At 42.8% G+C, this 14473-nt stretch overlaps 1 protein-coding gene across 1 annotated transcript in view; it reads right to left on the bottom strand.

Moving 5' to 3' along the window:
- The window catches only part of LOC147465128 (uncharacterized), a 40751-nt gene extending 36266 nt beyond the window's left edge, over nucleotides 1–4485 (bottom strand). The window contains exons 1-2 of the mRNA XM_086518310.1: nucleotides 4307–4485; nucleotides 4020–4172 (exon numbers count right to left, since the gene is read on the bottom strand). Coding sequence (XP_086374436.1) covers nucleotides 4020–4172; nucleotides 4307–4429 — 276 coding nt within the window. The 5' untranslated portion in view covers nucleotides 4430–4485. The remainder of the gene's footprint in view (nucleotides 1–4019; nucleotides 4173–4306) is intronic.
- Nucleotides 4486–14473: the final 9988 nt, after the last annotated feature.

Here is a 14473-nt window from a genome sequence, read left to right as displayed (position 1 = left end):
ATGCTTCAACTCAAATTCGATGGCATCTTGGGAAGTTTATTTGCCAGCACATGAGCATACTCCTCTCGTGCCTACGAACTTTGTTCTTCAACACAAAGTAGCACATCAATTGGTTCACAAAATGCAAGATAATTCGTTTCCTTTAGTTCAGCCTATCATTCTTAAATGGTCAAACAGAAAGACTTAATCAAGTTTCGGAAGAGATGCTTCAATTCAAATTTGATCTGCATCTTGGGAAGATTGTTTGCCACTTGTGGTGTTTGCTTACAACAATTCTCCTCATTCAAAAATTGGTATGACTCTGTTTCAAGTAGCATATGAGCCTACTCTTCTCGTGCCTACGAACTTTGTTCTTCAACACAAAGTAGCGTTAGCAAATCAACCGGTTCAAGAGATGCAAGATGTGCATATACAAGTTTGAGAAAAATTGGTTTATGCTCAACAAAAATATCGAAAGCACGCCAACAAGCATCGTCGTCATGTAGAATTTCAAGAAGGCGACTTGGTCAAGCTATATGTAGCATCTCATCGCTACAAAACTGTAAAACCAATTTCTTCAAAGTTGCAATCTCGCTTCTATGGACCTTTCAAGATCATCAAGAAGAATTCAATTGTCAGTTACAAGTTGGAACTTCCGCCTTTAGGAAAAAAGATTCATCCAAATTTTCGCATTTCATAGCTCAAACAATACATTCAAGGAGATTTGCCTGATGAATATATTATTCTTGTTCCAAAAAAAGGTTCTTGACATTCATAAAAAAGAAACAAGATAAAAAATCACAACAGAATTTCTTGTCAACTAGATGGATCAAAACGAGTCGGATTCTACAAACATGCAACAATATCCCAACCTCCTTCAACAGTTCTTTGACAAGCGGCCTACTTTAATTTGACAAATGAATTTTATTTTAAATGGAAGGAAATGTCACAATTCTGACATGTTTGTACGTATGATCCTCTTTCCAGTTGAGGATGCGAAGAGTGACCAACCAAGGAGACCCTTGCCCTCAATTGGTTGTGCCTCTTCGTCTCATAGACACACCTCTTCATCACCCCTTCAATGTCTAGCCATGTCCCTTCACCCAATGGTTGTAGTTGGTCGCCTAAAGACATGTCTATTCATCCAAAGGACGTGTCTGTTCGTGATTAGGGAAGACTTCGTTCATGTCTTTTGACCTCCTATTAAAGGAGCCTATTGTCCTCAATTCATTCAATCAATTAAGCAACAAATACAAAATTGGCTCTTCCCTCAGATGTTAGTGTGCATCCAATATTTCCTGTCAGCCGCCTAAAGAAAAACCAAGTGAAGCAGACATTGTTGTGTGCCTATGAGGAAAATGTTTGGGAAGTTATCCAAACAAAGTATATTCCTCAAAAACTAGAGGCATTTTTAGATCATCGTACTCGTCATTCGCAATGATGTGCTTACAATGAGTATTTAATTAAATGGAAGGACCAGGTTGAAAGGTTTGCTACTTAGGAGTCAATTACAGCTTTGAAAGCGTATCCCCACTTCATTGATAAGAATATAAACAATTCTTAAGAAGTATGTTATGTCCCTATCACACAAGAGGGGACCTAGTCAATGACACCAACAAATGAATGTCCAATCTCCAAGCAAGCGTAGTGTGAACCCGCCAATGTGGCTGGTCACTTATAAAAGGAGGCCAAGGCCTCATTTGTATATAGCACCCTCCACTGACAAAGTACTAGCGGTTGCTCCTTGAGGCTAGGCATGCACGAGGTCACCTCGAGGAAGAGAGGCTGGGTGGTATGGGACACTTGATCTTACAACTGCACGTCCGCATCCTCGGACACTGACCAATTAGGGGGCACTGCCGGATATTAGCTACGGTCGATGGTTCATCCAATGCATGCCCATAGACAGTTTAGGTTGCCGAGAGATCCTCCCTCCTATTTGTTTCAATTCCTCTCGATGAAGTCGAGCTCTGCTTGCATGACCACACATTACCTTCATAAGTTCCTCTATAGCCACATGGAAGTCGTGTGCAAAGCATGTTTGTGATCCTAACAAGTGGGAGAAGGCCCATAGTACGTCTAGGAAAGCCAATCATCCACATGCTCACGATGACTGATGCATTGCAGCCCTGCATTGGAAAGATGTAAGAGGCAATGAACAAACTTATAGAGCAACAACACCAAATACAACCTAACAAATCTCATCACCAAGTTTTAAAAGATTTATACCAGGAGAGGTGGGACTTGTGTTACTCTCCCATGTATACTGCAACATTCAACGTCGATCCTCAATTCCGATCAGGCACATAGGACATAGATTCAAAAGTTGTTGCAGGTTGGGACGAAGTATTTTACCAATTGCAGCCAAACTTAGCAACGCAAAGACTTATCTGAAATCAGCTTGCAGATTTCAGGTATCATAGAAGAAAGTTTTTCAGAGCAGATGCGATGACCAATGGCACAACAACAGACCCTTGTGTGTGTGGTGGGAAGACTACGGTCATAGTTTGTCCATATGGCAACCATACGGCAGGGCAAGTGTTGCAGGTTGGGACAAAGTATTTTACCAATTGCAGCCAAACTTAGCAACGCAAAGACTTATCTGAAATCAGCTTGCAGATTTCAGGTATCATAGAAGAAAGTTTTTCAGAGCAGATGCGATGACCAATAGCACAACAACAGACCCTTGTGTGTGTGGTGGGAAGACTACGGTCATAGTTTGTCCATATGGCAACCATACGGCAGGGCAAGTGCATAAAGGTAAGGAAGTACAAATAAAGAGTACAGTTCACACCCCAAGAAATTCCATATGACACCCTAAAAAATCATGCTACATGTGACATTAAAGTCATACATAGTCATAGATGACTAAAAATGTTACATAACCAGACTCATAAGCCGATGTAAAACCTTGATGCCATCCTGATGTCGTAGCCTAGACTAGTTAACAATTAGTGGCTATTAAATGCTGAATACAACACAAATTGAGAGTGCCAACCTGTATGACACACCAGTTGCTCCAAACTTAGGGCAAAGGATGAAAACTTGCACACTATGTGCCCCAAACTTAGGGTAAAGTACTAAACAAATTTATATTTATCACACGTGGACTTTTTCATACGTCTGGCAATTTTACCATACGTGTCAAAAAAAAAAAGGTGCCAAGTTGCAACCATTGGTGAATAAAGTTCAGTTGAGTAATCAACTCTTCTTATTTGTAACAATTGTGGAGCTCATTCAGTCACATTGCTTCAACAAAGAGGAACATCCTGACTTGGGAAAACCAATGACTTGGTTTTTGAGGGCGCAAGGCCAATTTGCACCATACTATATGGGGTTTGGAGAATCCGGCAACTTGGACAAAAGAGGAGGGATGGTAAAGCTGATGGCTTTGAAGGTGACGATCCAGGCAATCACCCCACTATTGGGATTGACACAGGTACCAAGGGAAGCCAGTTTGAGGATCTATTAAGGAGCCTTGATAAGGGTTCATCATATTGTATCAAATTTCATGAAACGAATTTCTCTTCATGAATATTTGTTGGTGGACCTTTTTCATGTAGGTTTTCTTTTCCTTCTTTTGGCATTTATAACATTAACTGTTAAGAAGGGCATTATTTATGTGTGCGCATAAAATCCGTTCCCAGCCATTCCCATCCCCTTCCTCTGAAAATGTTCCTAGTTCTGTTTGTCTTCGTTCCCATATCTGTTCCCCATTCCGGCTTGTGAGCACAAGTTGCTGCCCAATTTGTGTCATTAATTGCATTTTCCACTACATATTCTGACCATATAGTTTCTGCATGCATACAAGTGTGTACATGTAAGAGATTTGCATAACTTTGTCAAAACCTATGGTGCCACATGCACAGGTTCTCTTCCCAATTCACCACCTACACAAAATTCAAGCCCCTTCAACATACAACATAAAGTCTGTGAAATGAATAAAGACTGATTCTGTTAAAAAAAATACAATTAACCCTCCTCCATAGAAGACGAATTACCAACTACTGAAAAAAAAGCACCAAAAAAACTCAATTTACCAAGCATCGTTTTGCACTCTGTATGCTGGAAAGGGCCTCATCAGTGCTGCTTCTCAAGGAATGAAGAGCCGAAAGCACGTGGGCAAGGGCACAGTTGCAATCTTCTTCAACTGCTTTGAAGATAGTCTTCTGGTTGGATCCGTAAGCTAGCACCTATAAATGCACATGGCAAAATAATATTGGAACTCTCTGTGGCAAGGTACTTGTGCAAGCAGGAGCGTCAGGCACGGACACACACAACTACCGCAGCACGCACACAAAGAAAGATTACAAGGGATAATGCCTACCTCCTGGTAGTAGGAGTTGATGTGTTGGATGCAAGCAACAGAAGCGGTGTGCACTGAGTGGCCCCAAAGGTCCAGGCTTGTGTGTGTAACGAGCTCGTTCTGATGACGGGGATCGGCGTCCATGATCTTGTCGACAATGGAGAGCTGCTGGTCCTGCTGCTCCTCTCTTCTTCTCTTCGAGTGTAACGTTGCCTAGTAATTTTTATAGGTGCATTCCACGTGGCACAAAGTTTGGCAGTGTCTCTTTCTAGCCTAATAAAAGCTTAGCTAACCGACTCACTTATGTCCCTTTTTGGAACTCTAACTTCCGTCTACATTGGACCCTCCACAACATGCTACCCCTTGTCGTTCGCGTTGCGTTTTCTTGGAGCGGTCAGCAGCGGTGAGATTTGAACACATAGCCTTCTTTCTTCAATCCACTCAAAACACCTGCTTCTCTGAGTTTTAACTTGGAACACCAAAACCATGATTTCTATGTCATTTTGAAGCCGCTTTGATCTCCATAAATTAGGCTAAGATCCATTGAGAGATTTCTTGCTAGTAACCACTTTCTATTAGAAATATGAATGTACGTGAAGATGAAGAAGATGAAGCAAAAGCTCAAGAGCACCCATCAGAGAAAGTAGTCTTACTAAGTGTGTTAATACAAAGATAAGGCTTGCCCTAGAGTGATGGACGTACATACAAGGCAGAGGGGAAAACCTCGTAGAGAAGGAAAATAGTGCCTCGATGGTCCTAGGTGTGTTTACACACATCATTGCCATAATATGGTAGCAAATCCCCCTTGGAAGTGATGTAGCGAACTTGAGTTGGCACTCGTGTATAGGGAAGTTTCAAGCCCTATGTGATCAGTCCACAAACGGAAGTAAGCCCAAAGCTTTTTGAAATACTTCGGACTTCTCAAAGCCTATGTGAAAAGATTATTAGGTTTGTCATCCGTAGGCACATAAGCTAGACTGACCTTTGCTAGAGATAGTCTCTCCCTAACACAACGCACCTCGATGTGCTCTGTGTGAGCATGGAACACTAGGTTTTGCGCTTATGCCAAAGCACTCTAAATGCCAACGAAGATCGTGGTGGCAGAACACCCGATTTAGTCAAAAGGCATTTGACCAAACACACTCCACAATAGATGTAAAAGCTACCCTATGTTGAACCTCGCATCTAGAAGTTTCCATTGTAGGTTGCTTTAGGATATGCATGAGATGTCGAGCATGAAACAAAAACCACTAGTGGGCACTCATGTGTCAAAGAAACTAGCCCAATCCGAGTCTAGAAAAGCACGTAATGTGGGAGCAATGATCATCCCTTGGGATAAAACAACCCAAGGTATTGGTGCCACTCAAGTAGGGAAAGCTCCACTTAACTAGGTCCTTCTAATGTGTAGACGGTAGGTTACGCATAAATGTGCTCACATGTAAGACTGCATATTGAACATCTAGCCTTGTAATGCATACATAATATCGAGAAACCAATTGCTTGCTAATAGAGAATGATGTAAGAAATGTTGAACAAAGAGGATCTTGTAACAAGGAGAGCAGAGAGAGATACGATGTAAAGTAGATTAGTGGAAAGTCAAATTTTAATTAGCACTGTTACAAAGTGATGGTGTCATCCACCCATGCGCTAGAGCTAGTAGGTAGGAATACAAGGAGTTGGTTATCCTTCAACATAGGATGCAAATGTTCATGGAGATGGGCTCCTTATATAGTGTTACGGGTGGGTGGTAGATAGATGTGTGTGCGTGTGTGAGTGTGTGTGTGTGTGTGTGTGTGTGTGGCATGTGCAATACAGACTATGCCACCCCACCGCCACGACCACCAACCATCGGCCATAGTACTTAAGGCATGTACATATGACCAAATATCATAGGGAATATTCTAGAAATATTCCTTGAAAATTTTTCTCGAGGGCATTATCTCGAGCCCTAGCTGGTCCTGCTTATCGCACCGCGAACCCCAAGGTGGGGCTCCCAACTTAGCTTCATACTATCCACTATCACAAATAAAGATCTCATGAGTGTGTAGGTTGGAATCCACAAGATATATGTGCACTATTGGCTTCTCCTTATCTCGGGGCCTTACAAATTGTGCAACATACATGATGGTGGGAAAAAATGACAGATGAGCATCTCATGTATTCTAACAAATGACATCAAAGTAATCTCCATCAGCATGAGACTAAGCTGCAAACATGTCTCCATAGGGACTCCATAGAGTAGCAATAGGCTTGCAATCTACAAGATTGAATCTATGCAACAATGCCTCGATTTACTTTGTTTGGTCTTTCTACTTACTCTCTCTCTCTCTCTCTCTCTCTCTCTCTCTCTCTCTCTCTCTCTCTCTCTCTCTCTCTGGGGTAAGTACCATTGTTAAAGGACTTAAACCCCTTATAGTGTTCTAAGAAGGCCAATGAATGGTCTTTTCTCATCATAACCATAGGCTCATGGAGCTTCATCTCACAAAAGAGTGAAGGGGATCGGGGAGAACCACAGACGGAGAGTGAGAGAGAGAGAAGGAGACACACACACGATGTGGGTGGGGAGACTGTGAAGTGGCAGCTCCCCCTATACAGTATACTCACTATAAGTATAGGGTAACAGTGGGCGGGCGCCCATGACCTGGGCGACCGGTCAAGGCACATAGGCCTTAACCCCAACAACCTCCCACTTAAAGGCCAATGTGCCTTTAAGCAAGATCTACTAGTGTACAACTAATAGAAGGTGAGAGATTCTCTCAACCTATGCCCACTGACTCTCGATGAGCTAGTGCATCCGGCTCTACTGATAGACAAACATCCCGCTGCGGAAGCCACACAGAGCTAGCTCCAAGCTCTGCAAGTAGTCTACAAGAGCTCATACACTCCTGCAAGTATCGGTCCAATACCTACAAACCTCCCCTATGCTCTATGCCGAGATTAGTCATCGAACAACTAATCAACCCTGCTGCAAATGCTCCCACTGCAGTTGCTATGTCGGGCCTAGAGATCAGCATCTCGTACATGAGGACACCGAACGTTGATGCAACCCTGGCAACCTCTGTCACCTCCAACTCAGAACTCAACTCATGGCAATCCTGTCCCCTATCATAGAGACCATGGCACTCTGACTCCGAGCTCTGGAGTGACTCCTCGTGCCCACCACATATCACATGTGTACCAAGAGTATCCATCTGTCCTGAATCTGCATCAAGCTCTGGCATAAGCATATCAAGAAATGACTCCACAATAGCCGACATCTCAGCATCCATGTGAGTCATCTCTGTCATCACCTCTGATGACTCATCTTGTTGTGACTCACTAGAGCTGTCCCGCTCTACCTGTGCATCCGTAGACGCAACCTGCACAACAAGGTCACTGCTCTGCACTCCATGCAAAGCATCCTGCAACCCACAAGCAAAAGAGACTCGCCTGCTCTCTCGTTGTCTACCTGGCTGCATGATCACAGAGACAACACCGTCTCTCACGTGATCCACATGCAATGGGTAACCTGTACCACTCCTAGCACCTCTCGCAATCACTAGCAAACCCAAATGCATCACAAAATCTCGCTCTCGTAGCGAAATCTGACATCCACAATCTCTAAGCTGACCAATCGAGATCAAAATCACTGTCAAATCTAGTACATAGCGCACATGTCGTAACAAGTAAGATGTACCACTCGGTAATGACAGTCTCACATCTCCTGCACCTGTTATCGCATGCACCGATCCATCGATCAAACGTACACTGCCAAGCATCCCGCTAGAATAGCTACAAAACCATTCATGATGCGGCGTGACATGAAACATAGCATCTGCGTCTAGCAACCACTGCGAAGGGAGTGCACTATCCACATGTATAGCATCTCGTGCATAGCTCGAGGTAAAAGTGACATCCCCGTCACTAGTATACTCCGACACTACATCTGCCTCAACTGTCAAAGCAACTGAGTCCATGGCATCACTACATACATCTCTGAGACTGCCATGTCTCCTATGATGTCACATACGACAAAAACAGCGCCGTCTAACGTGTCCAGAATGACCACAATACCAACATATCACCTGTCGGCGTACTCGTGAATGTACATGTCTCACACGAATCCTTGATGACTCAGATCTATCATACATATCATGTAATCTGCGCCAAAGTGCTCTCGAAGTAGTCTCATACATAACAAGAGTATATACAGATTCCGCAAGGTGCAAAGAGAGCGTAGATAGTGCCATCTCCTCTAGCTCCTGCCACTGATCGTCAGACATGTTTGAAGGTCTACCTGCATCACCACTCAATGGTCGATGCAACCCTCGCTGTGTCAATTCATCAAGCATACACTCTCTCCATGCTGCAAAGTCTGGCCCATCAAACATGCACATTTCAGAGAGATCATAATCTGAGCGATCATCTGTCTCTGCCATGAGCAGAATGTAGCAAACTAGAAAGCAAAACCACCTCACCAACAACACCTGGAAACTGTCTACAAATATGGCCAGAAACACAATGTAAAACCTGTGAGACACACTCCAAAATAGAGCTCCCGCAATGTCAGTACAAGCCTCGCTTGCTCTAGTATCACACTGCAATCTGTGAGCTAATCACCAAGCCCACATTGTGCGGTATCGATGCATACACATGCACAAATCTCCCACCTGCAGAGAATACCGCACGCAAACTCTGAGTGTAACCAACACTCTCAAAGCCAAAAACTGAGTGCCAAAATCAAGCCAAGCTAAGCAAGAAACATGCACATTATGTCACAAAATACTGGGAAAATTTTGCCAGAATTTCGACGTAAAATGGCTATCTAACCCAAAATAACCATAAGTCGATCAACCGCTCAACGAGAGCCAATGCGTAATCAATCAGCACTCAACATGCATGATCAAATCCCTGCAAATCTGTGCATTAAATTGCCTGCACAAAACCTGTGCTACAAACCTCTGTCATAAAACCAGCCAGCAATGCAATCAGAGTGACCACCTGTGAGCGCATAAGCGGAAAACCTATCCGCAAGCAACAAGTCAATGCATGACTAATACCTTACGAACATTGTCACAACATGCATAAAACTCCTGGCACAAATCGGACAGAGTCTTATTTGTATGGGGACTAAGTCACACCCAAAACAACAAAGGAAATAAGATGCCAAATCCTATGGCAAACAATCTGGGAGTAGCTCAGCCAGATCACTGAGCATACAAAGAGCTCCCGCAGTGTATATACATGAGCACAAACCGGCTAACAAGACACTGCCATGCATGAAATCGAGTCACTGTAGTACATCTGCCATCTGAAGAGAAGTCACCTGTACACCTGTGGCAAAGCAAGGTACCAAAGCCAGTAAACAGGACACTGCAACACCTCTGGAACTGAAATCCAGGAGACTAGAGCGTAACAGCTCTCCACAATGTCATACATAGCCTGGCAAAGCACAAAACACGCTCTATGCCAACCCGGCACCTAGAGCAATCTGTAGTGCAAACCCTGTACCTGTACTTCGTCTCTTGGCTTGAATCTGGAGGAGCGTCGTCAATCTCCTGCACACTCCCCTCCCTTCAGAGGGATGACTGGCTCTCTTGCAGCGAGGACAGCTTCCTCCATAGATCCACTTGCCGATTTTGGTTAGATAGAGTATCAGATCGTTAAAAAAAATCTGACACCACCCCAAATCTTCCCCTGTTGCTGTTGTAGACACCTGTTCCTGTCTACGGACCTGCTGTCCTGATAGCTACAGCCTGGAAAAAATCTGCCAAAGTTTCCCCGTAGAGTGTTAAAAAATCACGCACAAAACTTAGCCATAACTGACAATCCACATCCTGCATACATCACTTGCCAAACATATGGTACCTGAGCTCACTCCTAACTAAGTGGCTTGTTGGACAAACTGTCCACCTGTACGCACGTGAATCTGTCACCTACGAGCTTGACAGGCTCAACATGTATCTAGAATTTCCATACTTAGCAATCAATCCGCACAAGACATGTGCATCATCCCTCTGATCAGTGTACTTGTATGCATATAACACTCTAGGCCAAAGCACGGCACTATGAGCAACCACTCTCACTTCTGAGAGCAAACATGTGCAGAATCCTCAATGCACATACATGGCTCCCTCTCCAGCAAACTAGCTCAAACACCTATGAGCTCATGGCATCCATGTGATTGCAAAACAGCAATGCGCAAGGCATACACCATCAAGCTAAGCACCTCCTGACACAAGGGCTTACTACCCACCTGCAAGAGCTCGCCGCCTGGCTCTCAATGTATCAGACCTCAATGCCCATACATGGTCTTGAGCACATGCCAACCCACACAAGCAAATTGAATCCGCTTTGAAAGGCCCTCAAAGCTCAAGTTTTGCTACTGTTGCTCACTAGCTGTGCTGCTGCCTCCTACTTTGAAATGTAAATTTGACAGCCAAAATGAGCGCAGACCCGGGTACAAAGTACCTTCTTTATTTTGGGCGGCCGATTTGGGTAAAATCAAGTCTTTGACCACCTAATTTTGACACTTTCACAAAAGCCTGCTGTTTTGCAATAAATCTACAGCAGATGTGGCACCTGTAGTAGGCAATGAAGCTAGCTCTGCAAGCTTGAGGCAAAATAGCCCACGACCTCTCTAGAATGCTCAGATCTACACCGACTCTTGCACTTCAAGATCTCCAAAGCTCCAAGCTCTTTGAGCTCTCCAATCCAAGCTCCTTGCTTCATGCCTGTGTAAGCTCTCTCTCGCCGAGCACTTCTCTAACGAGCTCCCTCTGCCATAGCCGAGCTCCGAGCTCCGGGCACCTGCTCCGCCGCCAAACCAGCTCTGATACCACTTGAAGGGGATCGGGGAGCACCACAGACAGAGAGTGAGAGAGAGAGAGAGAAGGAGACACACACACGATGTGGGTGGGGAGACTGTGAAGTGGCAGCTCCCCCTATACAGTATACTCACTATAAGTATAGGGTAACAGTGGGCGGGCGCCCATAACCTGGGCGATCGGTCAAGGCACATAGGCCTTAACCCCAACAAAGAGGACTCACCTTCCTTCCTTTTTTGAGTTTTTCTTTATCCTATAAACCTAGAAACCCTTAAAAAGATATGTAGACTTCTCAAGAAAAGACCACTACTCACATACCTTCACCCATGATTTTTACATAAACAATACCTTCTCGAATGTAAATAATTTTAGACATCAAGTAAAACCTGGCGTATTTACAAAGTGACAAGCAGTGCAAAGTTAGTGAATCTACAAAATCTAAAAATGGCTAGGGTCTTGAGACAAAGCATAGGTCCTAAAGATAGACTGAGAGAAAGTGTGTAAATAGGTTGGATGGCTAATGCATGTCAAGTGTGCCTATGACACACAGGGACAAAGGTGTCAAGTGTGACTACGACACACAAGGACAAAGATGTCAACATTAGCCATGGATTTTGGTAAGTAGCTAGAACTCTAGCCTATTCTTAGAGGTGCTTATAAAAAGTAAAAGTTGCAAACATGTGACAGAATTGCTAAGGAGTAATGGATGATTCTCTAGTGGAGCTTCAAGGGCAAGGTCGAATGGATTTTTTAGAAGGGAAAATGTTTTTCCTATATATGCAAAGGTTGGATAGAGAGCTAAAGACACTTTGCTCATTTTTTCTCCTTCTCTCTCTTATTTTCACTAGAAACAAAGGGAGTTCTCGTCTTGGCGAGACTAATGTCTCACATTTGGTATCAGAGCAGGTGGTTGTCTGACTTGTGGATGAGTATCTAAATGCATACACAAATACATGCACGTGATGTTTTCTTTGGAAATAGGTAAGGAGTTTTATTGTTGGAACATTTGATGGTTTGTTGAAGAGAAGTAGTAAAAAAACAATTTGATTATATGTTGAGCCATGTAGCCCTAAACATCATAATTGAGTACCTGTTCAATATAGTATTTGAATGACCAAGATTGATTGGTAGTTTTGTGCTTGTGCTTGTGAACATCATCTATAGAAATCATTTTGGAAATGTAAAAAAGACCTACACTATCTACATCAGTTTATCAAACATGCAAGGGCCACTAATCAACACTAATCATGGTAATACTGACTATGGTTGGGCGTGGCCGATAGCAACAGTAGGAGGCACGCCTACAACCCACAACTATAGTACGCAACATGAGTGAGGGAAAATTCTTGAGGGGGTCATTCATAAATATGTTAATATAGCACGTTGTCTGAGCTGGAGGCTTTTTACAAGATCTGTCACATCTCATAAGAGACGGTCCCAAGACAAAAATGTCAATCCAAGGGGCAAGTGACTTGATTAGGGCATTGAGGCACGCCAAGAGGTTGTCAATCTCTTGTTTGAACCCAATACACTCCATGGAAACAATCTATGAGCTCTCTAATTGCGGAGAACCTGATTTCTACCACTCTAATCCAATCATACATCCACATGCAAAACCAATATCAAATCAACTCCAATCAACATAAAACTTGGTAGGCGCATTCCTTACTAGGTCAAAAACACTTTTGAACCAACAAACCTAAAATATGCACACTGGCAAAAGCCTCAATTTTCTCTTGTAGCAAGTTACAAGTCACCAAATCTGATGTTGGACACACCTATTAGATTCTCCTAAGCACTTGAAATCACATGCAACTGACGAAATCACTAAACATCACTTGGATAGTGAGATATGTCATCTGGAAGGTTGTGGGATTCGGTACTCAATACGGTAATCGTGCGGTGCAAAGAGATGAAATCTTGACAGAAAGAGGGAGCTCACAACATATAGAGAAACCTTATCTCTTTATTAACGATAATAAAACTTTTTATCAAAACCTTACAAAAATGCCTTTTATACCCATGCTAAGGGTTTTATACAATGAACTGCTTCAAAATGAAGTATCCTATCTAGGAAATTTGTCCAACTTATGATACAGCTTGGAAGCTCATAGCCCAAGATTCTGCATAAATGAAAAGTGAACAAAGATCTAATGGTTATTTGACGGGAAATTTACATTCAACTTTGTGTTAGGTAGGTTCAAAAGACCTTTCAAGCATCTCCTTCTCTTGAAGAAGCATCTGTTGTTGGAATATTCCAGCAATCATCTCCTCCTACTTAATATCGTCCCTGACATGAGTCAAGGTCTGAAATTAAGGAGTCTTCTATTAAGCTATCTCTGTCTCCTTGAGGAAAGTGAAGGTTGGCAGTTGCTCTAGCTTGCTTCTGTATCTGGTCGAGTTATGCTCTTTTGAATCTTGACCAAAAAACCTCCAATTAGACTTTGGAAGTTCTCGTCACTTCATAGACTCTTTATACTTGTATCCTGCTTGTCTTGCACTTTTTTCTTCTTTTTAGCTTTTTATAAAAAAAGGTTATAGAAATTAAAAAACACAATAGAAAATAGAGAAAAGCAATGAAGATAAGTGAAAATTACTCTAAAATATGTACATAAGTACTCACACCTAAGGGCTCATATATGGCGTTTGTGCCTTACATTTGATATACTTCTTCTCTTCAGGGCATAATTTATTTATTTTGGTCAAAAGTAAAATCAAATGCAAATTATAACACCAAAATTGATAAAAGAATGCCCTTGTTTTCAGTTGATCAACAGGTTCCGCATTCAAAATGCGCCCCCCCCCCCCCCCCCCCCCCCGGCTCCTTGAGTGATTCACATATGCTTGTTGTTGATACACGAGTTGGGCTTCTATTGTGGAGGCAAGTTTATATCTTGTTGCACATTCTCCTTTGTCTGGCCACTGTCAAGTGTGAAGATGGCTTTTAATGTTCCTGCATTTTTGGGAACTTAGCTTCTTTGGGTTGTTGACAACGGATCTTGCCCGTGTTTCCAATGTGGTGTGAGTCTTTTACAATATTTTGCCAACTTTGAAGCACTTTGTGATCTCCTTATGATTTTTGTTGAGAACTCTCTTGCTGAATTTGTCATTGCTTGGCACTTGTCTTTATATTTCTTTCTTTGACTCGCCATTGTTGTTGAAGTTGTGTTGTTGTCATTGAAGAGAAGGTGCTGCTCTTGACAAGCATGTGAAGACCTACAACTATTGTTGTGATTCCTTGATGATTGATATGGGAAAAAACACTCACCGAAAAGTTAAATTAAAACACGTCAAAATATTCCTTTTTAGCAAAAAATCATGGTGGGAGAGTGACCAAAAAGCGATTGAAAAACGACCGTCCAGTGCCCAATAATCAATGGCC

Source organism: Adiantum capillus-veneris, chromosome 1, assembly GCF_014529385.1.
Source record: "Adiantum capillus-veneris isolate H3 chromosome 1, ASM1452938v2, whole genome shotgun sequence".
Taxonomy (NCBI): Eukaryota; Viridiplantae; Streptophyta; class Polypodiopsida; order Polypodiales; family Pteridaceae; genus Adiantum; species Adiantum capillus-veneris.
This window is presented reverse-complemented; position numbering and strand designations above follow the sequence as displayed.